We start from the raw sequence: 24,931 nt of genomic DNA on the forward strand, positions 1-24,931 counted from the left end.
AAATGCTTTTACACAGCTCTCACCCTGGTTCTTTCAGCACTGCTCTGAATTAAAATCAGTGCATATTGTTATATTCAGCCAGGACTCTCTATTCCAAGAATGCGATGCCCTCTACACATTATGTGGGAAGATAATGACTTCAGAGGAGCTGCATCCTATATTTATTACTAACAATCTACATGGGGCACTGCAGGGCATTGTTCTAAGATCAGCCTGCAAGGATCAATTGCCTAGAAAGGCTAAAAACAAAAAAGCACGGGGTGATCTCAAAGTGACATGAAAAAAGACTGCTCAAGTAGGAACTTAATCTAAAGTATGTCCCACTAAAAGCAGAAAGAATGCATACAATCATCAGATAGGCAGGTTTGTGGCTAAACGGCAAAGCATCCATTGCAACGGCTCACGTACTTCACAACAAAACCTTCTGGTTTTAAAACCAATTATGAAAAAACAAATCAATCTTTAGTTGCTTCTGAATTCAGTCTATAGATAGCTAAAAGATCTGGTGTGGTATTTTCAGCCATGGTCAGCAGAAGCCTAATCACAACATTACTTCTAAAGGCTAGTATTTCTAAGGGGTCTGAACTGGAGATGCTATAAGACATGACGAGAATTTTCTCAAGCCTTTGTTCCACGTGGTTCTAAGAAAGGGTGCCTAGTGAAGCTAAAGGGGTGACACTCCTCAGCAGCACTTAAAAAAAACCAAACACAGGAAAAAAAGAAAGCACACCAACGAAACACACGTGCCCAAAATTGTTTCACTTCCATGTCTGCAGAGCCAACAAGACAAGGAGGAGGAAGGCAGCACCTCACTGTGCATCTCAGCCTGCCACAAGGCACAGACCTGGTCCTCTGCTGCCTTGCCCTTGAGAAAGGGTGGCTACAGAGGGCTCACAGCAATGGGAAACAACACTCATATGAGAAAACTGGAATGGTTCTACACTCTGCTTACATTTAATACACACCCATAAATGTACAAATCTGTACAGGGCTATCTTTATTGTACACAGTTACACAAAGCTCAGCTGAATCCAATGTAAAAGCTTCCAGTGTTAGCAGCTCTACAGCAACGCCTTCCTACCATACACATTTCCCAACACTGGCACAGGTGCCTGGATGGCAGACTTAAGCCTGCTGATAAAAGGTGTGTTGTTTCTTCTTTATTTCTCATTATTCCCTTCGACCTTTCCATGATCCACAGCTATCCTTGTTACTTTCTGTTAACAAACAGGTTTGCTACTGGTTGTACTTCTTCATTACCCTATTAATGTGGTACCCAGGGAGCAGTGCCATAACCTTGTCCTATCCTTCGTGGCTTTACTCTGAGCAAGCACCAGCCTGCAGAGTGGACCAGACGCTCCTGCACTGCCAAGCCCAGCGCTGAGCCCCACACACTGCTCAAGTCCCACCAAGACAAGCCAGTACTCAGACACCCCATGCAGCCGTCCCCTCTCCAAAACCTGCAGCTGCAGGTGTCCTGTTGTCAGCCAGGAAAAGAGCCCCAGCGTTCACACCATGCTACCACCTCAATGCTACCCGGGGCCTCATACACCCGAGGAAGCAGAGAAACATTTCAAGGGCTGCAGTGAGGCTGGTTAAGCCCTTTAGAGAGCCTGCACTGAGGAGCTTCAGCTTAACCCACAGGGCTTCCCCAACACATGCTTTGTCCCCCTCCATGCCACAGACATCCATCTCTCCCCTCCACACTGAACAGCTCACCCATAGGCATCGGACTGTCTTTCTGCAAACAAACCCAACTTTTACCTAGCCCCCTTCTCCCGATGCTGCTTGCAATATTCCATTACCGTCACTCCTGCCCTGATCTCTGCCCATCTGAATTCCTCCTCCTCCTTGCTCCCCTCGCTCTCATGACTGTCCACCATCCAGCTCCTCCACACCCTCTTTTCCACTTGAGGAACCTCTAACCGAGTGCTGACCCTGGTAACTCCCAGGGAATGCAATCCATGCAATCTCTTAGGTTTCCCTATGCTGAGTAATGCACTCTCCAAGCATTTGCCTACTAAAAGTGTCACTTCTTCCATGCTAGATGGGCATGGCTTCACTGCCACAAGAAAGGCAACTTCTCTCCCTGACCTGTGCCACACTGCTCACTGGGACATCCATCCCACAATCCTACTCCTGTTCTTGACTTTTTTGTAGAAGTGAAAATTTAAAAGCTGACTGTATGCAGGATCAACACAGCACTGCTGCCTGATAGTGACAGCCATACAACCTCCATCTCAAAAAATTCTTCCTCCTTGTTCAGCTGCCACAGGTTCTTTCAGGCCTCCATCCTTCAGGCTTGCACCTGTGCCCTGGGTTACCGGCTCTGACCCACTCCAGGCACAGGAAAGTCTCTACAGATAAAAAGTTGCAAGTAGCCAGCAGTCTCTTGCCTACCTCAAAGGTCAGTTCACCAAATACTAAAGCACTATAACCCATCAGTTTTCCACCCTCTGTTTCTGGGGGTAAAAAAAAATAATCCTAATGGAATCTTTTAAAATGGTTTTAACCCCTAACCTAGGATCTTCAGAAAAGTTAAACACATGCTACTCCAATTTTCAAGGATTTAGTTTGGAAAGTTTGAGTTCCCCTAGCCTGCAACCCAGGTGAACTTTAGTTTACTTGCAGACTCAAGAGCTTGTCTAAACCTGTAAGCTACACTTGTTTAAATTAAAGCTGCACAAAATTTAATTAAGTTAGAGTCACGTAAGTTCGTACCTGCATGCATCTATTTCAGTTTGCACCTACAAAGCTGGATTTGAACACAACTGCACTCACTCCTAGGTGGTAGCTTAACTGTGTCAAACAAGCATCTTAGAGCCTGCACTGCAGGACTGCTTGCTCCGACCCAAGATGACGTTTACTAGCTCTCGGGCTGAGGCATCCATCAGGCCTGTACAGCTTCACAGCACCAGAACAGACACTCCACTGCCAGTGTTGCATAAACTACAAGTGTAGGGCAGATGAGCATCATTCACTCAGTCACCTTCACTCCACCCACTGGCTCCTTCACTGCGAGGCTGCCTCTGCAGCTGTGATGAATGAACAAGCAAGTCTATCAGATTATTTTGTTCCTCTAAAATCTAATTTATGAATGGAAAATTACGAACAGCCCCACAACTTCAGGGTTCAGTACCCAGTCTCCTCAAAACAAGAAGACGATGTATGCATCCCGTTTGCTGCAGGCAGACTGCTACACCTGGCTCTGCCACCACATCTGACTTCTGTAGGGAACTGCGGGGCAACTGGACCCAAAAAACTGAGAACTTGGTCATTTTCCTCTCAAGTAACATACCTGCTTTGCAGGCATGGCATTGTCCATGAGCATTTTGATATCTATTTTAAAAGTTTTCATATTGCATTGGTTTTCTTTTGAAAACATCAGAGGGCACGTGATCTGTCCGTCCTAGTACAAAGTACTGAAGCCACAGCCATGCACTGAGTTTAGCACCCTACTAAGACAATATGCAGAACACCTGCACGTATTCATTGTTCCTAATATGCTCACGTCAAACATCCAAGGGAACTGCAAAGTTACACCACAGCTTAGTAAAGTAGTCAGAAACAGAAAAGGCCATCCTTGATTAAGTCTAGAACAGATTGCAGAAAAGCTACATTAAACTTCTGACTTTGCAAAAATCATAGCACCAGAGAATTAAGCTACTAAAGCAATATTCCTGAGATAACCGCACTGTTGAAATTCACCTGTAGGCTGCAGCACGTAACTGGCTAACATCTTTCAGCATCTAACAATTTACTGAACTATGCTTCTGTAAAAGCCTCACACTAATGTTACCCACAATTACTTGTCTGATGGATCCTTCCAGAATGAGACACCGTCTAAGGGCACTACAGAATTGATCAGTCTGGATTTTCATTCCTGTGAACCACATCATGCGTAAACATGCCAGTGGGAGGGTAGATGTCTGCATTAGGGAATGAAAATGTCTTTTCCTGAGTAACAGTTTGATTTCAATTTTCAAGGTGAGCTGTATGTTGCTTTGCCACTCCCTTACTGAGCAGCTGAACTAATCAAGCCAAAGCTGCAGCTCACGTTTCTGACTTTGAGGAATTTAGGAAGGACCATCTCTTCCAGAAGAATGCAACATACTCAGGCTATCTCCTGATCCTACACTGGGCCTAATTTGCCACAAAGCTACTGGTATTTAAAGTATTCAGTGGTAACTAAGAACTCCTCTGAAGTGACAAGAATCACTGTGAAGTGACAACAATTACTAGGTTCTCCACTGCAAACACCCATTATAACTATTTTCACCCTGAACATCTGGAGCTATTGATTGACAACATCCCAGGACATACATGCGTGTCTAAGTGTTCAGAGAGGGCTTCCACACACCGAACCACTGTACACACAATCTAAATTTTTTCAATTAAGCTACAAGTTTCACCAACTTGAACGTACAAACCATGATGGTACATTAACCTCACATTCATAATTCCTTCAAGAGAAGTAAGCTCCTAGTAAGAAAAAGATGGGGATATGTGCAATGAAACCTATACAGGGACTGCTTAAACTTATTGGTACTAAACAACACAGAAAAATTATCTTGTTTCACTTTTATTCTCAGCCTGAAAGATCAAGAATATCACCATTTTTTTTAGCTGTTATTAACCAGGAAAATGGATTACTCATTGTGTACATCCAAGCATGTATCTACAAAGTAATCAGACACCTAGGTTCTACTCAGAAACAATCAATAAGAGATAGCTGCCTGACTATCTTCATGGACTTAATTATATAGGTTACCAAATCTTCAGGGTCAGCATTTTAGCATTTTTTGCATGATAAAATAATAATTTACAAGACTAATTTTTAACTGAAATTTCACTATAAACTGCATTTAGACAAACTTTTGCCCAATGCAATTAAACACCCACAAACCAGCATTTCCAAATTGCTGTAAAAAGTTTTTCTTACGTTTTCAGCACATTTGTTGATTACTTGGGATTTTTTTATTTGACTCAGTAAGCTATCTCTAGCTGTTAAATACCACCAATCGTTTCTGTTCAAAATATCCCTTTCTATATTTTAAAAACTAGATTTGTCAATCCCACTTCATTCACTTGTTGAATGGAAGAGGCAAATTCACTTTTCTCTCGGCTGCCAATTCATTTCTCAACTTTTTAGGAGTTAATCATTGAATTATACCATTGGAATCAGGCATAATGAAGGTAATTCTGCAGAATAGGTTCCTGGAGCCAAAAGCTGGCTCAGCTCTACAGCAAACTGTAGTTCCAGGTGTGCAGCTTCTGATTACTGACAGTAACTTGACGGTCTTTTAAATATCAACTAATTTATTTAGTTTACATGACCACTAATATCAACTGTAGGCCCTAACAGAGCTCATCACATATAATGCTAACAGGCTTAATAAAAAAAAAATAATAAAATCAAACTATAAAGAAAAATCAGCAAACTTTCTATGTACCCTTAATGAAAGAAATACTATACTTTGTCAGAGCTTGAATAAAAGGTTCCTGTGGCACAGTCTCTGACTCCTGCAAGATCATTTCAAAGCAATTTTTAGCCTTTGCTTCAGACAGTCCCACTGCCGCAAAAAGAGCTGCAGCTTTCAGACAAGGGCTGAACACCAGCCAGCCGGCCTCACAGGCACCTCACCTGCAGCTACCGACTTCTGTATCATCAGCCCAAAGACCATGGAGTGATCATTTACCTTTCATTGAGAAACACTACAAGAAGCATCAAGCATCTGAATCTGAACATAACATGGGAGATGGCAGTCATAGGCAGTCGATGCTGTTTCAGTACCAACAAGCACAGACCGCTTCAGCAGGGTACCCGTCCTGCAAGGGAGCCTCCCTCAAGGGCGCAGCAGGGACACCGACAGCATCTGCTGCCTGCATGCTCTTCCAGAGAAACTACCGCCTGCACACCACCACCACCAGTCCTGCCAGAGGATGTCCAGCCCCAAAGCAGAAGCCTCAAGTCCCAGTTTCAGACTGCCTCCAGACATGGCACTCATATGGCATCCAGCACCACCTTGCCCAGTTCTTCCCCCAGCTTAATACGCATCCAAGCCTTTTGAGTACTTTCCTTCACCGAATTAGGAATAAAACCAGCACATAGTTCTGGAGGAGGGAGTTGTCACTATTTTACAAAGCAGATTAAAAAAGGACTTAAAATTCCATGCACTAAAAAATATTAAATAAACATTAAATCTTCTTAATTTACAGGCCTTCAAATAGTTACCGCTTGTGGTACTGAGTAACTATTTTAATACGGTAACAGTTCTGAAAAGGAAGGGAGAAAGCACCCAGAAGTATTTTAACTGAAGTCACAAAGACTACTCCCAAATATTTTCAGGTGACTTCTAAACAAGGGCAAAAAAAAAAAAGCCAAGGAAAATGCAGCAGAACAAACTGCCCATCCTACTATTCAGCACAACTTGCTCACAAGCTAATTCTTGTTTGTCCGGGGGATGCTCGAGGCAGACACTTCCAGGCAACCTCATACTAAGAGAAAGTTCCAACAGTCTGTTTGTATTGCTGACAGCTTTAAAAACAATTTAATTCACTGCTTTATAGGCAAAGTAATGAACTGTAATTCCTGCTGCCCAGCGCAATCCAACTTTTTCACTGGCAGGAGTCCCAACAACCTTATAATGGCACTTAGGAAATTTTTGACTAAGAAATACAGATTGCCTCCATGCCTGTGAGACCATCCATCAAAAAGGACAGCCATAAATCACGACTCTTGACATTTAACCACAAATCTCCTCTCCGGGAGAGAGACAAATACGCCTCATTTAATAAACGAGTTCTTCCCAGGAACAAGATTTTCTTCCCAAACTTGAAGTACCTGACAATCGTTAAGCGATACCATCCCCAGCCAGCTCCAGGGAAAAGCTAGGCAGGACCCGTCGTGCTGGAGAAGCACAGGTACGCCCCGAGAAACCCACGTCCACAGACACATCCCCCACCTCCACAACTGCCATGCACTGCACCGTGCAGTGCATTTACAGGTTATAGTTAGAAAAAGATAACAGCTCATCTAGCCTGAGCAACAGATCAAGACTAGACCACTTACTGGGTGCGGTACTGAGCAGGTCCAAAAGGAGAGCTGGCAGGCCTGCCACCCACCAGAGCCCTGCCACCAGGACTCCCAGGGTGCAAGTCCCACTCACAGACACCATCCCCACCCCTGGTCCCACCCGCAGCAAAACCCGGCCTCCTCACCCTTTGACTGGTACAATGTCACTGCAGCAACCACAAGCAATTAAAAACAAGCAACAGGGAAAATATTCAGGAAGTTTTTAGTGTTTTTTCCACTGTCTTAATGATTAAACATTCAACAACAGAAAACACTTGGCAGCTTACTGAAAGCCTGTTGATGGCACAGCAGCCGATAACAAGCATCCTACTTGATGACAGATAATCCTTTTTCCATTAAATCAAGAAAGCATTAAAATTGAGATACTGGCTAACTCCATTTAGAACAAACCAAACCCTCAAAATTCCCAAAGATCTGAGGGAACAGAATAGAATACCCCAGCACTTTCAGAATTTTTTTTGATGTGTTTAGGGGATTCTTCTCACTCGCTTGAAAGTACCAACTCATGCTGGCCTTCTGGCTGGGCTCTTTCTGGGTGACAAAGCACTGCATTTTCATCTATTTAATTTACCTTTTGAATCGCCTGATAACTTTTCAAACATACAATCCAGCATTCTACCTGGACTGCTCCAGAGGCAAGCTAGAAAGCTACCTACATTTCCTCTTTGCAGTTTAAAAATAAGAAGTTCCTTATTTATATGTGAGGCTTTGTAATATTAGCTATTAGAAAGACTTGAACCAAAAATCCAAATTTGGATCCTGATCTGAATTTTGCAGCTCTGGCCCTTCTCCAAATACTTCTGTTTGGCAAGCAGCAGAGTGGAGTAACAAGAGAAGGGAACATACATAAGTTATGGGATCTGTATAAAAACATTAAGCTCAACCCCTGCTCTCAAAACTACACAGACACACACAAAAAGACTAACAAAACCACCCCAAGCCCCAATTAATTAAAAGATTAATCAGTGCTTCAGTGTAAATCTGATCACTCAAACCCAAGCAGTACTGTCATCTCACCCAGTTACAGTATTATTTCTGATTAATTTATATGGCATACAGAAAATTTGAGGATGAAAACGTGAAATCCAAATTTCAGATAGAGATCTAGATTTCAACTCGCCAACAGCATACAGAGACATGCAAATCAAACAGAACTGCCCCAAATGGCAAGCAACCCAGCTACGGAGGCCTGGGATGACAGTCCTGCAATTCTGTGCTTATTAAGAACTAATTAGAAATGCTGCTCTGAATCACAACGTCACACCATCTGACTTGCTTCAATGAAGGGAACTCCTGCGGTGGAAAGTAAAATGTTTATGAAACAAGGAATTGCATATGTCTGATGTTGTGAAGTCAACAATTTAATGCACTCCTATGCATTTTAAATGAACAGCAGTAAAACTTAGCCAAATCTTTTATATTACTTGAATATTGTTTTCCCCCCATACACTTTATTAGATCCTATTGTTTCAAGAAACAAAGACAAACACCCACAAGCAAGACTGAAAAATCCACTCTTCCTAAAAGCAGATTTACAAAGATCTTTTTTCTGCAAAGCCATTCCATCCAACTCGGAGCCAGGATATTCAATAAAACCTCAACTCCATTCTCAAAAGGTTACATAAAGGTCAGCATTCATTTTATTCAGGTTTATTTTCTAACCTTGTAAAAATGCCTGCAGACCAAATTGGCTTCCACACCTGCTGACCTAGAAACTCCACCACCGTGGTGGCCGTGCCCCGTTTTGGAAAGTTGCTTCTCCTCCCACGCTGATCTGGCACTGCCTGCTGCGTGCCGCTGACCTGCCCGCTCCCGGCAGTCGGCAGCATGGAGGAAGGCTTTCCCAATAGCAAGGGGATGCACGGCAGCAGAGAATACTAAATGCTTTTTTTAAGCCACTTTGGGGAGAAGAAATTCTTCTGGGTGGGGGGCTCCCTCCAAAAGGAGGGTTTCCTCCATACAAGAATGTGCAGTAATAGATAAAGGGCGTACCTGGACCTCGTTCGAGGGAATGGAAGATCTCCAAAACAACCTACGAGGGGATGGAGTGACCATCCTCCAGGAAAAGAAGTCAGATTGAAAAAGTGACAAATGGTGTAGGATTTATTTCGCGCAATTCAAGAGATCTGCACCACAGATGGTTACACCCTGGCACACAGTTTAAAATTTGTTTACAGTCAAAGAGAAATAGGCACATCAAGTGATCGGATGGATTGTTTTATGGAAATGTCTTCCCAAGGAGATGGCCCTCAACTCAGAAGTGCATTTTTCTCCACAATGGCTAAGAAGGAGCTAACCTTGACCAACTCATACAGAAACAGATGGAAGTCAAATGAAATAAATTCCACTTTCTGTTCCTATCCATTTGGGGAAGCAGAGTGTGAAGGAGAATGACATGCTGCTAAATGCTTTGCCCAAGGAAGGCTGACCTTCCCTGAAATCATCAAGAACTACTCTAAAACATGGTCCACAGCTCAATTTTTTCCTATGCATTTGACTGCTTATACACCATATTGGGAAATATGTTCAGGACAAGCAAGTCTCACCATCACCTGTAAACAATGGAACCATAAAGCCAGGGAAAACTGGTTAGTGACAAGAAATTTTTGTAGTTCTACACAGCATCTTGTAGCTGAGGGGCTCAAAGTACTTTTTCAAAGGAGGTAAACACAATTCTGATGTTACACATATTTAGTGAAATGAGCGCAGCCTGTATGCCTGTCAGTGATAATTATTAGCTCTTCCTCACAATAGTTAGTAATCTTTTATTGATGAATTGTAAGTGTTGTCTCCCACCTCCATCGATGAATTAACCAGGATGAAGGAAGGAATGGTGGCTGGAGCATTTTGGGTGGGGGGCACAGAATAACCACAAAGAGTCTGTAATCAGTTACAGGATATATTAAGTTCTCCACTCAATTCTGACAGACCTTTTAACAAAATATGGAGGCTTTCTGTTTTGGGGTTCTTCTTTGTTCTTATTCCCTGCCTCCTTCTCCTGAGCTACAGAGAATTAAAAAAAGAGCAAATGCAGATTAATCCAACCTGACTCAAGAAATCTGTGTTTTAAAAAAATAAAGGGTGTTACAGGAATTTCAACTGCAGAAGAGAACTACCAAAGAGGTGTTTTCACCTGTATTTGCAAAGAGCCTGAAACACATACCCCTTGAGCTTCATTGCTTCATTGCTTCATTGCCAGGTATTTTATTAAAAATATCAAGACTGTCAATAATTTTTTCTGATGACCTGATCATACAAATAAGTAGCAATTCCTATTATGAAAAATCTCAATGGCATTTCCCAAATTGCAGAACATTTGTTCTGCCAACAGCTAAGTGATGATCCACACTTGCTGACAATGCCTAATGAGGAGTGATGGATGCAATTGCAGGAGGGAACGGGAATGATGTAAGTTGTAAGAAAGAACGGAGCCTTCCAAAGATTAGAAAATATTGATGTTATAATCAGCTAATCTGGTTTTCTACCATGATACCAAGAGGCCAAAACTAACAAGCGCACAATTCACCTCCTACTCCCCCTTCAACATGAGACAAACTGGGCCTTAGGACATATAATTTTGGCACTGCCCAGCCTAGCTCATGTGGTTTTCCAATACAACTTCTAGCTAGAAGAGCAATTTGAGGACAAAAATTATGGATCTGAAACCCACACCCACGTCCAACTGAAATGGCTGCAAAAGCAATGCTTTTGTGTTTGCCACTCCATGCCGCCTGGTCCTCAGCTTGGTTTACACACGAGATATTGGAGGAGGAGGGGGGGAGGAGAGAAATTAATCTCTTCAGCAGAATTATTATATTCAAACCTAACAGATGCCTTTAGGACAAAAAGAGCTGAGATGCAGGCAAGGTGAAAGAAGCTGGGGCCAACCCGCGCACAGATGTGAGCACCAGATTACTATTTACAACAGTAAACAAGTACTGATTGAAGAATCATCACCGGTTATTCGCAACAGTGAACAAGAAAACAAACCCGTCCGTTCCTCCAATGTTCACAGCTACGGACTGGATTTTAGATTAATACAGTGAGTGGAAGGATTAAATAGCCTAAAAGTGTTAGTCTTTTTCTTTCACACCAGCCAGAGCAGACCCTCAGCCAACACCTTTCCTCCCTTGGTCATCTCCACATCTAAATCCTTGTGCCACACTGCTTTTACATACGTACATCACTGGCTGTCTTCAGCTATAGGATATTCTTTGGCAACTTAATGTAATATTGAGCAGACTCTGTCTTCACCACCATATGTTTGGCTACAGAAATATCATATACAAATAAAACACATTTGGTAATACAGTACCCTCACCCGAAGAAAATAATTGAAACCCCATTAGTCTATATGCTCAGACAGCTGACTAGGGAGGTTTTCCCGCCTCGGGCTCTAACGTCTGGACAAAAAGCTATTAATATATATGAAAGCTTTAATGAATCTAAAGGGAAATAAAAACAGGGCGATTAAGGCCCAGTGTCCAGCGAAGACCTGGGCAATTTACAAACCCGCCCAACCTGACACTAATCAGCCAGGCTGGGCTCCCAAAGACGTGTTCTCCCCATCTAGACCTCTAATCCATCAATGGGAAAAGACATCTAATATTATTTCTGCCTGTTTCATCAACACTGTAAGAACACATCCAACTGCCCCAGCAGCTCACATACACAACACAAAACAAAAACGGACACCACTTTGCTAGGTGTGTTCAAGTGGGGCAGACAAGAAAAAGATACAGTTAGACAGCAATGGACTTTAACTATTGTGACCAAACAGAAATTAAATACCTGTATGTGATGTTGTAATGCAAATAAATACTTCCTGACTTGTTTTTAAGGACAGCTAAGTAACTCTTATCTTCCCCTCCTCAGTCCAAACTAATGGTCACTTTAAATGCAAGAAAACCCCCCAAAATCCCCAAAACACAGACTGGACTCCTAGCAAGCACATTTTTAAGTTTCCAGTACATATGTTGACCGTGCCTGCAATTTTAACCAGCAGGACCTAACCTATTGTTTCATTTTAAGGGACTCCACATGTTCTCAATTGCTTGAGCTACTTTTGTCAAACTATGTTTTAATTTAATAAACAGAATAAATTAAGTATGAGTTGAGATAATGAATAACTCATTGTTGCACTCGAGGCCTACATCACACACTATATTTATATTTGTCTGTACAGTGGAAGGACAAGCACAGACTTGTTTGTGATCCTCAAGTCCAGTATTTGAGTAGCTGCTATATTTTGCTATTTTCATTGACGACACAATTTGAAGACTGAAACCTTTTTTTTAAAAAAAAAAACACAACAAAAAAACACACACAACCAACTAAAAAGATCCATCCACTATGCACAAGCATGTAGGAGAAAAGAGGTGGAGAGGAAACAATACAGAAGAGTACTAATTTAGATGTGCTAAACCCTTTGGGAAGCAAAGGAGAAATTGAACATGCCAACCTGCCAGCACACACAACTGGCACAGCAGGGCAAGAAGGGAGGAAGAGGAGGAAAGGCAGAAAAGAGGAAGCTCTCCTGCATGTTACACCTAGTTAAGAACAGAGCACTGCCATTTTCACAAGCAGCCTTTCACAACCTCTCCCACTGTTTCTGTCACCAGCATCCAGCACCCACTGAACAGAACAGCCGATCTGAGACTGCAACTACAGAAGGAGACTTTCCACTGTTTACTCCAAGTGCAGCGTGCACGACTTCCCTGGCAATGCTCCTCATCCTTGCTGCTCAAAAACAAGCACCACATCCACATGAAGATGCAAATTAACAATAAACTCCAGCCTCAAATGAAGACTGCTTGATCACAATACAGAAACACAGAATTTATAGTGGTCCAGACAAAAGATTTGAAGATACCAAGGAAAAGGCTTTCTTATAAAAAATAACCTTATTTTCAAATACTGCATTTCAACAGCATAACCCGCAGGGAACAGATGCTGCCTCAAAGCAGCAGGGAAGTCCCAGCCTGGTGCAGGAGCAGGTAGCCAGGAGGAATCCTGGCGCGGAGGTGAGGAATGTCTGTGGAAGTACCAGGAGACAGGGCTGCAAGGTGCTGGCAAAGGCTCTGCTGGTCACAGGCACATGGCACCAGGCGAGCCACTTAGGCCGGGCAAAACGCTGCATTCCTTTGTACCAAAGGTGGGCTTGGGCAATTCATCAAGTTTACCTGAATCAAATAAGCAGCCTTCATTTAAAAGCCTAACATATGCACTCTCTTTCCTTGAAAAGAAAGCCCATAATAAAAGCAGAGGTTTTTCTTAGTAGCCATTTTGTCTTCAACTTGGACGTGATACCTAATCTGAATGCAATGTAAACATGCCCTCTGAGGCTCATTTCCAAACAGCACATTCATGGAAATAGAAGAAAATATAAAAAGGCCATCACTAAATACCATAATAAATTAGGAGGGTGTGAAGATTTCATGATCTAAACAGACAGGAAATTTTGCAGCTCACATTCCTTCTCTAGGTCACATTGCAGAAAAAAAACAAAACAAAAGGTAGCAAGTGTGGATTAAGGACAGTAAATTATTATTTACTGTTTAAATTAAAAACAAACAAAGAGCAACCAAACAATAAATGCAATTTCAGTATACCATACAATAAGAGAATCTGAAGGTAAAATTATATTTCGATTCTTTCTTTTCCAACTACATCAATTCACACCATAAACCTAACTACAGTATGAAGGAATATGCAAGCTAGATCAGTATGTTTTTATTAGTATATGTATATCAATATATATGGTGTATATAAAGGAAAACATTATATATGAGTAACCTCTATTTCCAACTCTCAACTTTCACAATACTTTATCAGTCCCCTCAGCCAAAAGTAGCTTTTAAAAACATACATAAAATACAAATGCTGCTGGTGACAGCCTCTGGCAGATATTATTTAAAAAAAAAAATATTTATTTGCAGGGCAAGGTAAACACCTTTTTTTCCCCAAAAACACACAAAATAAATATTCTTCAGTAAAACGTTGGTTTATTGTGAGTACTGTTTTAATTTTTAGAAAAAAAAGAAAACCAAAACCAACAACAAACTGGATTCCTGTGCAGGAACTTGCAAACCATCGTCACAAGTTTCAGCCAAAATTGCATTTCAACTGCCAGACTGGAAACTCGGAAGAACAGAGGTTTACAGGGAGGCTGGGAAAATGCACCCTTACTGCAACGCTCTGCATTCCCTGCTGCATCAACACTCCGTGCTGGGGGTCTCGTGTGAACGTTCAAAAACACAGACGTAAAACCAGAGGGGCCGCCTAAGACGCCGACTAATTAAAATGCCTTCAGCAGGTGAGATTGTACCCATCCGTCTGACCAGAGCCGCTCCGTAACGACCATTACCGCTGAGCGCAAGCGGGCAGCGCCGCGCACCCACCCCCGGCACACGGGCGGCTGCCTCATTCCTGGAAAATAACCAGCGCCAGGCACGGCAACAGCCATGAGCCTCCGGCCGCGTAACCAGCGCACCTGCCCGCGACCACGCGTGTTTTCCGCACGGCCGCCCGCGGTGCGCGTCTACGGGCGCAGCCCCACGGGGGGGGGCCGCAGGCAGCTCCGCGCGCAGCTCCGCGCTTCCCAGCACAAAGGGGCCGCGCCCGCGCGGCCCCCCCCGCCCCCCTCACACCCCACTCCGCTCCCCCCGAGTACCCGAGCGCGGCCCGGGGCGCAGCCGACCCGGGCGGCGGCGGGGCCCGGCCCTTACCAGATGGAGCTGCGGATCTTGTGCTGCAGCGCGCTGGCCTCGCCGCCCTGCAGCCCCGGCACCAGGGCCGGCAGGGCCCCGCCGGGCGCGGGGGTGCCGGCGAGCCGCCGCGGCGGCTGCCCCTCCGGCTGCTGCTCCTCGGCCATGGGGGCGCGGCGGCGGCGGGGACGCGGAGCGGCGCTGGCCGCACTAGGCCTCTGCCGCAGCCCTCGAGTGAGTCGCCTTCCCCTGTTGCCCGGGGGACATCACGGGCGGAAAGCCGAGCCGCGTCCCGCCGCTACGCCGCAGGATGGCGAGCCCGGCCCGCGGCACGGCGCATGGCGGCCCGGCCTCCTCCGCCGCCGCCGCCGCCCCCGCGCAGGGTCGCTCCGCGCTCCCCCGCCTCGCAGCACCTGGCCCGGCCCGCCCCGCGCCGCCGCCGCCGCTCCTCGCCCCGCGGCCGCCGTGCCCGCCCGGGCGCCGAGTGCGCAGGCTCGGCGCTGCCCGAGCAGACGGGCCGCCCCGCGCCGCCGCCGGGGAGGGGGCCGAGGCCGGGGCCGGGGGCGCGGCCGGCGGCGGCAGCGAGCCGGGGCCGGGGCGGAGCGGGCCGGGGGGGGGGGGGGGGGGCGGACCCTCCGAGAGCCCCGGGCTGGGGCCTGCGGACCCCCGCGGGGACTCGCGGGCTCCTCCCGGAGCGGCCCGGCTTTGCGGGGGCGGCCGCCACTGCGCGACGGCGGCGAAAACAGCACGTGTGTGTGTGTGTCTGCGTGTGTGTGTGTACATTTTATATATATATACATATGTAGATAATACACGTAGATGTGCCCGACTTCTCTCGGGTGCCCCGAGCGCATAGCTGCGCACTGGAGACACGTGAAGCCCGCTCCTGCGGCGGCAGCAGCATTACATCAGCTGGCTGCACCACTGCCGCCCCGCTCCTCGGGGTGCTCCCTGCACCCTCCCATGCGGGCAGCGCTCCTGAAACGCTCCTTGGTTAAAAAAAAAAAAAAAAGAAAACAAATTCCTCACTGCTTACACCTCTCCGAGGAAGCCAGCCATCGACACGGGGCGGTGGCAGGCCGGGGCCTCCCTTGCCCTCGGCCTCCTCCTGTGTCCCTTGGACATACATGGGGCCATGAGGCCCACGGGCTTTCTGTGAACGACAAAGAGGGCTCAAGCTGCCCCTGTGCTGCCCTTCTTTTCCCAATCACTCCAATTCTGGCAGTGTTCCGATGGCAATTCTCAATTTTCACGCTCTGCCTGCTGGGGCAGCACTTGGCAGGGAGATGGACGTGCAGCCACCCCTTCTAATGGTGGTACACAAGGATAAAGGAGTGACTTCCTACCTACGCTGACCACAGGAAATGTGGGCCTAAAGACGACTAATAATGTAAATACACACATGGAGACATGGCATGCTAAATTTAGGAGATAAGTATTTGTAAATTACTATGTCACCAACCAAAGCGAGACTTTTCAAAAATAAATCTTCACTTACGTTTCCACTGCTCCAAAATCAGAACGTTAATGGCTATGACGATGGTGATTTTCTTCTCCTTATAAAACCTCTCATCAGAACGCCAAAAACTAAGCTCTCGTGTTTCTGCCTCTTAGTAAAGCGTGTTTTTCAACTTTAATTGCAAATTTCTGAAGGGCATCCAAAAAAAGAAGAGAAAAATACAAGTAAAAATTGTAATCAGAAGTAAACAGAAAAGTAATCAATTTTAAATCCCTAACCGTAATGCTTTTTGCAGGAAAACTACATCAGTATGCATATAAACTGGCACAGGAAGACACAGGTGAATGTCCTTGGTGATATTTTCTAGTTTTGTGGCAATTTGCACTTCATACCAATTGTATCAACACAGCTAGGGTTGCCTCTCTTGAAAGCGAGAGCTTAACCCACACGGATCCCAGCCATAAAAACATTCTGGCCAATGCGTACCTCTGAGTCCCTGACTGAAATCGATGGGCCTACATATCAGAATAAAGTTCAACAGATGTGCATCATGTTTGCAGGATCATAGACTATTACAAACAATTAGAAAAATATACATAATTTCAGTGTTGCTTTCAGTCTAAGCTGGCAGTTGGAAGACAAATTTGTTATTTAGTTCCTCATGAATTTAGTTCCCAGGCATGTCAAAATGTAATCACACTTGTTTACAGCTGTATGGGCACCATATGACCAAAAAAATAAATTAGTCACATCTCTTCTGCAAAATCTGCCGTGCCAGTCACGGGCCAGCACCCCAGGGCCACCACTACCACCCTGTAATCACACCAGGTGTTTTAGGGCAGAATGTGAATAGATTGGCACAGAGATTAAATAAGTGGGCCAGACTCCCAGGTTGCATTTTTGTGGTGGAAGTGGTCAGTGAGCCTCAAAAGCTGTGTCTGTACTCCCATATCTCACCATCAATTCACCTTTTTCTTTAAAAAAATATACTTTTTTTCTGTGCTTTTTGGTGTGAAGCCTTTCAACTGTAAGCCAGTCTCTACCGCTGGGTTTGATTAGTAGGCCCAAAATAAGATTGCACAGAGGCCCAAAATGAGATTGGGGTCCCATTTTGTGTAGAGATTTCCTCCTCAGGCCTAGCAGTGAATAACATTTCCTTCCAGCATGGTACCTGAAAGAAATGGGGCTGTGTTGTGTATAGCTGCAGCAGAGGAGCCCACGCTCTGTCCTCTTAAGAGCCTTTTTCATATCAGGAGTAATTCCCCCTCGGTGCTTTCCTCACGTTCCCTCAGTGTGGCTGAGCGCAGGGTTTGGCGCAGGTTTGTTACGTGCATGTTTTAACACCGCATGAGGAATTTTTCCCTTTATGCAGTAGGTAGGCCCATAAATGGAGGCCATTTTAGCTGACTCCTACATAACCAGCTGAACTTGCCCAGTGTTCTGTAGAGTCTCTGCACCTGGGCAAAAGGAGTGAAAGAAGAATGGCGGCATCTTATATGCACTTTACATGATTACATACCACTAAAGCAAAGAACAAATAGATCCAGAATAATTGTGTAAACAAAGAACTTATGCTGACAGAATTAACTTGAAGACCCTGAGGGGCATTATTTAACAACTAAGGGATGAACCTGAACTCAGATGGACTGACTGGAGACCTCCGGGGAATATCCACTGAGGACCACTACAACCATCTGCTGGAGTTCTTGTACCTAATGGCTCTGTACACCTTTGTTTGATGCAGAGATTGAGCTCCTCATCAGCACTGTATAAAAACCACACAAAAAGTAATACAAAGGAGTTAATTTTAAGTTCCATTACTGTAAACAAAGGCATGTGTGAAAGTTTAAGCATGTCAGAAACCTGACCAGTATTTGCAGGACCAGGATCTTACTTGTTCCTTTCTGTTTTCCAAATGTCTGTTTTTACTGAAAAGCGCAGCAGCTGAGCTCAGGGCAGGTAGGCTGGGGGCTTCCTGTACTCCTCTGCCTTCTTGCAGACAGATTTTGCTTGTCTAGAAACTGATGTTGCTGTATTAGCAATAAAATTCCTGTCTTTTCTAACTCAAGAGCACTGGAGGCCTGCTGCGTCGGACAGATATATTGATTAGGGGATGATCTTCAAAAGAGAACGAAAGAGCCATTTGGGGGAAAGAGGGAGCCAGCTGTCTGCATGAAGACAATCTCCACCATGCGGGCCTGTGACAGGCAGAAGCTAACTCCATTTTGCCAGGTTAATTCCAAAAGCTGTGTTTATTTTTCCTCCATTTCTGGAGCTTAGGATCTAACACAAGCCCTCTCTGCAGGGAAAAGTTGTGCTTAAATACTGTCTAACCTATTTTCCAGGATTTTCTCTACTTTAGCCACTTTAGCATGGTTTTGTTTTGTTTTTTCTTCCCTGCTATGAATAGTCTCTGACAGTTGGGGAATATAGTGTCTCATGCTTTCAAGGAGGAATGCCTCACTGCCCTTTCTCCAGCTCACAGCCAGCACTGAGGGGAAGGTGCTCTTCCCGCTCTCCTGTCAACAGAGAGGGATCTGTCACCTCTTGTCTAGCACAGGGCCAGAGACCTGCATGCTCAGAGACTAACCTGAGCTATGAGGCAGATAAATAATGAAATCTTGCTATCTTTATCCTCAAGACAAACATAAAACATATTCTGTGAGTATAATTGGCTTTAAAGTCTTGCTAAAAAAAGACACTTTCCAAAAGCTTTAAACGCTAGTTCAGTGAACTCCATTTTGATGCCTTTTTGCAACTCTCCTTCCCCAGGGATGTCTGTCTCCATGTATCCGGAGCTATGCCCAAGACATCTCCCTCTGGTTCTCTTTATTTTGTTATCTCAGTTCATGTGTAGCACCTGTAAAATGCAAGTGCAATAACTGCTAATTCACCTAACCAATTTTAAGGAATACTTCAACTTTTATGGTTTCAATTATTTAAAAAAAAAAAAAATCCAGTTTACTTAGGAAAACTTGAAACTCATATCATACCAACTGACAGGAGAAACTGGGCTGTGCTCAAACCTGGCAGTGAAAAGGGGGCTATTTGAATTATAATGAAAGCCTGCTTGACTAGAACTTCGCCAAGCTTTGATGGGTCTTGCAGCATCTGTTTGGAGCAGGTGCAAGTGTTGTGTGGGGGGCAGTATGGCAACCTGGCAAATAACGGGAAACATTAAAAAAATTGCTGGGGAAGTCTGAGGTAGGCCCCATGGTCACAAGTCCTTCTCCAGCAAAGAATGAGCATTAGCTACCATTGTGACTGGTTATGGAAACAGTTTTCTTTGCAACCACAGCTCCAGTTCTCTGCTTTGCCATCCATTTAGTCATTTATTTCTCTGCAAGGCAACTTTAAGGCGCTAGTGAAATGGGTGTGCATTTGTGCAGATGTGGATGATCACCAGGTACAAGACAGCCATGGCCCAGGCCCACACAAGCTTGGCTGTAGTTGCCATGGTTGGTCAGAAGAGGAGTATGGCATTTTGCTGGGGTAATGCACAGATCGTTTGCATTCTGTAAATCATGATAACGAGATTAAATTTCCAAGATCCGCCCAAGTTCTTTGATGATACAGTTTGAAACTTTTCATTTCTGTAGACTGCCTCCTCTGTACAGTACAATAAATCTTTGTCTCAATGTAATGTCAAACTGGCCCAGCTGCTGAGTTTGAAAAAGTTATGAGTATGATGTTCCTATATATCGCATGCTTGTCTTCAAGCTGGAAGAAGTTGGTAAGGAAGAAAAAGGCACCAACTACCACAGCCTAAGAAAACTACTTAGAAGAGAACAGTGGGTCTCGAAAATGGTGATTCAGACTGTCATGTACAAGGCTGATGAGTAGGAAGGAAGGGCTGTCACTTAAAGAAATACCGAAGTTTGATACTTGACTGAATGAGGTTTTAAACAGAGACATCCTTCCATTTTCAGTGTTGTTGAATATTTGATGCTCCTGCAAGTAGAAGTTAGACGGAAAATATTTTCAGTCAGAACCCTACGCAGATGCCTGATCTTGTCAGCTGTCTCTTGTGCTGACCCAGAGGATCAGTTTTAGGGAGATTCTGGCAGAATCAAGGCTAAGGAGAGAGAAATATATGCAAGTTTCATGTAACAAAGCAATCAACACTTCAGTCTTTCCTTGATCTTATTTTTCCTTTTGAGACCCTACCTGCAGAATGGCTTGAGTGCAAGGGAGGGCCAGCTGCAGTTCACAGGGGCCTTGCCACCTGCACAAAATCATGACCCAAATAAGCCTCACACAGTAATGCAGTGGCTCCAGGTATCTGATAGCACAGGGTGGGAGAGCACTAAATCCCCAAATGCAGAACCGCATGGCACAAGAACAATGAATTTCAGCTATGCTGGTCCAAGCTCTGGATCCCCAGATGAACTATGGATGTCCTTAATCTTACTGCTGCCTGAAGGAATCCTGGAGGATTTCCAAGTCTTATGGCCTGCTGAGAAATTTGTTTGCATGCTCTCCTGTATGCAAATTGGCAAGGCAGCGATCCAGCGATACACAAGTACTTGCAATTATGGCCTTGCCCTTTGATTCCCCATCTTGTGAGCAAGCAGTATCTTGAAAGATCAAACCCCAGCCTGAGAACACATTAAGGATTTTTGTCCTCAGAGAAGCTGCTCCTCAGAAATGGGGAGAAAGCAAAATGCTACCTGCACATTGTGCCTGTAGAGCAGACAGGTAAACCCACACAACAGTACGATGCCATAGCCTCCCATTTTGTCTTTCTTCTTTCAACTCTCTATCTCTGACAAGACAGTGGGGTGTGCTGTCAAAGATCAAAGCAATCACATCTCCTCACTACTGGTTTATGTCCATCTGGTTTTAACACTTCAGTTCTTCTTGGTCAAAACTCCGGCCCTTCGCCTGCTCATCTTCTGGTCGGCAGCCCCACCACCTCTGAGCACCACGTCAGGACCCTCTTGTCCAAGAAGGCTTTTGCCCCAAGGGCTGCTTCATGGACTCCACAACCTTTCTGCAGCCGTCACTGCACCTCCAGCGTCAGTGGCTGCTGAAGGCAGCGCTGCCTGTGCCTGGGAGCGGTGCTATCAGTGCCTCGTCAGGACGCAGCAGGAAACGTCTGGCCTCTGCTCCGAGACCATCTGCTGAAACCAGGCCTCCTCTGGCGGGAGTCCAACACAAAGTAAATAGAGTTTCACAGCCAGATTTCAAACAACAAAATAACAGAAATATGGCTCACTGCTCCTGGTTTTCAAATTCAAAACATAGAAGTCCCTAGAAGCAAAAATCCTTTATGGAGCCTAAGATCTTTTGGATGCCAAATGGGTCCATTGTGGCTAACGCTAGGGAGAGAGTGCAGTGATGTAGCAATTTTAGTTAGCTACACCTAACTAGTTCAGTTTATGCATTTGCTAATTTTTAAGATGATTTCTTCCTCAAGATCACTGATGGAGAAAAATTAAATTGTCAGACTGAAGACTTCAGCTTGCAATATTTGTATGGGAAGTTGTACAGAGATAGAAGAATTCTGAATCTTGCTACTGTATGATATTTTCATGGTATAGGAGAGAGAGAGAAGGACTCAATGAAGTGTGAAAGATTTTTTAAAAGAACAGATTGCCATGTCTTTTAAAATAGGTCAAGTTTTTGTCCTAGTTTCCTTTAGAGTGTCCCTTAAAGCAATGGGGTTTGAATATCCATGGTAGTGCCATTGCTTTTTTTTTTATAGCCACATCTATGTGTGGCTCTAGTTGTAAGGCAGAAATGTTCCAGTGTAAGACTACAATGGCAAAGACCACATGTCTCAAGCAGTATTTCTGAACAAGTTACACCGAACAGTGAAATCTCAGCAGTGACAGGATTTCAGCCTTATGTGTAACACTATTCTGAAACAAGTGACTAAGAAAAAACAAACTATAAAAAAAGGTGATGGCCAGCAAAAGCCAACACCTGCAGACCCAAACCCTGTCAAACTTGACCTATTAACTCCACAAATTTCAGGAGGCTTAGCACCACTGTTTCCTTTCCATCTTTAAATTGATTAAATCAATTGATTAACTTAAGTAGAAAGTAGAATTACAATAATGACATTTAGATTGAAGATACACAAGATAAGATAGTAGTTAGAAGATCAAACCAAGGCCACCTATGTTGAATGGAGACAAAATACAAAGGTCAGATGTCAAAGCAAAAAGAGTCTGTATGTGTACATTTAGATTTTAAAAAAGGATGTTCAAGATATTTAAAGAGGGAGGAAATTCTGCACGTGATATTAATTAATATAGAATAAATACCATCTGTCTTCTATAGATGGAGCAGTCTGGTACATATATTTATGGATGCATCTTTGCTCTATGAACATAACTTAGGTATAATACACATATATTTATGATGTTACATGGACTTAATTATTCAATATAATACACATGCCAGTAATTGCAGTTGGCCTTAGTGCAGCTATATGGAGTGAGGCAGGACATAAGGAGGATTTCCTCCATCCCAGAGCCCTGGAAAAAGGCCAGGTACAAATCAAGAGTGGTTGTGCTTGGGGAATACAAGTACAGGACTTGTCACTCTGCCTGCTCTCCACTGAGGCTAGAGGTGGGAGCTCAGCACATCCTTACTAAGATGCAGGTTCTTCTCCCCACTAAGCTGATCCATAAGAGATAAGTGCCCTTCAGGTACAACCCATTTAAAATGTACCTTGTTGTGGTGAAACTCTGGATTGACCTAATGCGCAGCCAGTAATAAACATTAGTTGGCTCACAGTGTTGTACAGTAATAAACATGCTGAATAGCTTGTCAGTGCATGCTTCAGGAAAGAAGTACAATCTGGAACAACGTCTAAGCATACACTTGGAATACAAATCTTTTGCAGGCTGTGGACATCATGAAAACTGTTTGTGATTCCAGTTAAGCTATGAGTGAGGGCAATGCAAAGGCTTGTCTGGTATTCATCCCACTATAATGTGGAAAGATAAATCAGCCTTTAATAATGGAGACCGTTTTAAGAATACCTTTGTTTTAATGATTAACATTATTTTGCGCTAAGATTTGTAGTTGTAACCACCATCATGGACTGGAGCCTTTGTTTTGAACCTCATCTTACTCTGCATCCCTGCTGAAGAACCAGCGTGAGCTGTTACACTTGTGGGTTTTGTGCACCTTTTGTGACATAAAAAGGCTCTAGAAGGGGGAAGAGGATCTTTCTTTTTGCAGAATATCACTAAGTGCAGGAAAAGTCATCTAGAGAGCTTCCAAGGATACTGATTTGTGAACAACTCTTTTTCACATATTACTCCCACTACTTCCTGTGAGACAAGAATATTATGCACACAGATCCAGTTTGAGTTTTCACACTGGCAGTTCCTCCCAATACTGCTCATATATCAAAATCGCTTTCACCTCATAATAGATTGTAAATTCTTCCAATAATAATTCTAGGAATATTATCTCTGTCTGCTACACTCTAAATAATTAACAAAGATGCCAGGCAGATTTGTGCTGCATTTGATAAGTAGGAGGAAATTGTTAGTATCTGTGCAATGACCCCGCTTCCAATAGCTGGCAAAGATTTATCCTGCAAAGAATCCCACTGAAAGGTTTTCCTCAGCATGAATATGTGATTGCAGAAATACTCAGTAAGGACTGGTGGACTAAATCTCATTCATTTACAATTTGAATCAACTTGGGAAAAAAAGTCGTATTATCTATTTGCATTGAATAGGTTTATAAGTTTCACAGGGAATTTTCCTCACCAGCATATAGCTCAGTGGAGCAAGGACATTATTTTTTCTTATCACGGTGAAATGTAAGAAACGAAAGACTCTTTATTTATGATACTATACATAGGTCCAGATTCTTAATGCCTTCACCTACCTTATATAAGGAAGTTTGCACTGTGTGGTTCTGAAGTCAGCAGCACGTTCAGATTTCAGGTGCAAAACAGAAGCATTGAGCGGAATACCTGTTATAAGGAACATACAGGATAATTACATTGCATGCTAAAGTAAGGCAATGGGCTTAGCTGCCTGAAGGACGCTATTTTATTCTGTTGGGCTGAAGCAATCTTCTGTGGGGTTGGAGCCAAGAACATCAAAAAGAAAATGTTGTTCATAATCCATCTGGCTGAAATCTTATACTTATCCTATCTAGGCACTGGATCTATCTCAGAGCCAAAATTAGGCTATCAGGAAAGGTACCACTGAGATGGGGATGAAGCCAGAGAGCTGTTGAGGGAACCTGGTCCATAGGCAGATATCAACATGTGGACAGGGGTGGGAAGGAAAGGCTGTGTAGCGGTTCCCGTGTCAGCTGAGGGTGGCAGTGAATGAGTCAGCAGTGGTGGTTATAGTCTTCTCAGTACCCACAAGGATCTTTGCAGTCTTAACCAACATGTGTGGGTTGGATGCTCAACCTAGCAAAAAACCCAATAGCAAATCAGTTCAGATAGAAGAAGAATGGCATCCTTTATCAAGATGCTTTATCAATGTCTTAATTAGTTGAACTGTTACAATATCACTCCTCTTACAAACCAATACCACATACAGCCAGGAAACAGCCGTTCCCATACAATCAGGCTTCTAACATTTCTCAAGCAATTCAAAAGAAAAACAGGCTAAAATACAAGCTTCAGTATGAGAGAGCACTTCATGTCCTCTGCTATTTTAAGTGAACCTAAGAGATATTGAT

At 44.0% G+C, this 24,931-nt stretch overlaps 1 protein-coding gene across 1 annotated transcript in view; it reads right to left on the minus strand.

The window, feature by feature from the left end:
• Positions 1-15,220, minus strand: part of RFX7 (regulatory factor X7) — a 53,605-nt gene extending 38,385 nt beyond the window's left edge. The window contains exon 1 of the mRNA XM_074879872.1: positions 14,824-15,220. Within this exon, the coding sequence (XP_074735973.1) occupies positions 14,824-14,969 (146 nt within the window). The 5' untranslated portion in view covers positions 14,970-15,220. The remainder of the gene's footprint in view (positions 1-14,823) is intronic.
• Positions 15,221-24,931: the final 9,711 nt, after the last annotated feature.

Source organism: Strix uralensis, chromosome 11 (genome assembly GCF_047716275.1).
Source record: "Strix uralensis isolate ZFMK-TIS-50842 chromosome 11, bStrUra1, whole genome shotgun sequence".
Lineage (NCBI taxonomy): Eukaryota > Metazoa > Chordata > Aves > Strigiformes > Strigidae > Strix > Strix uralensis.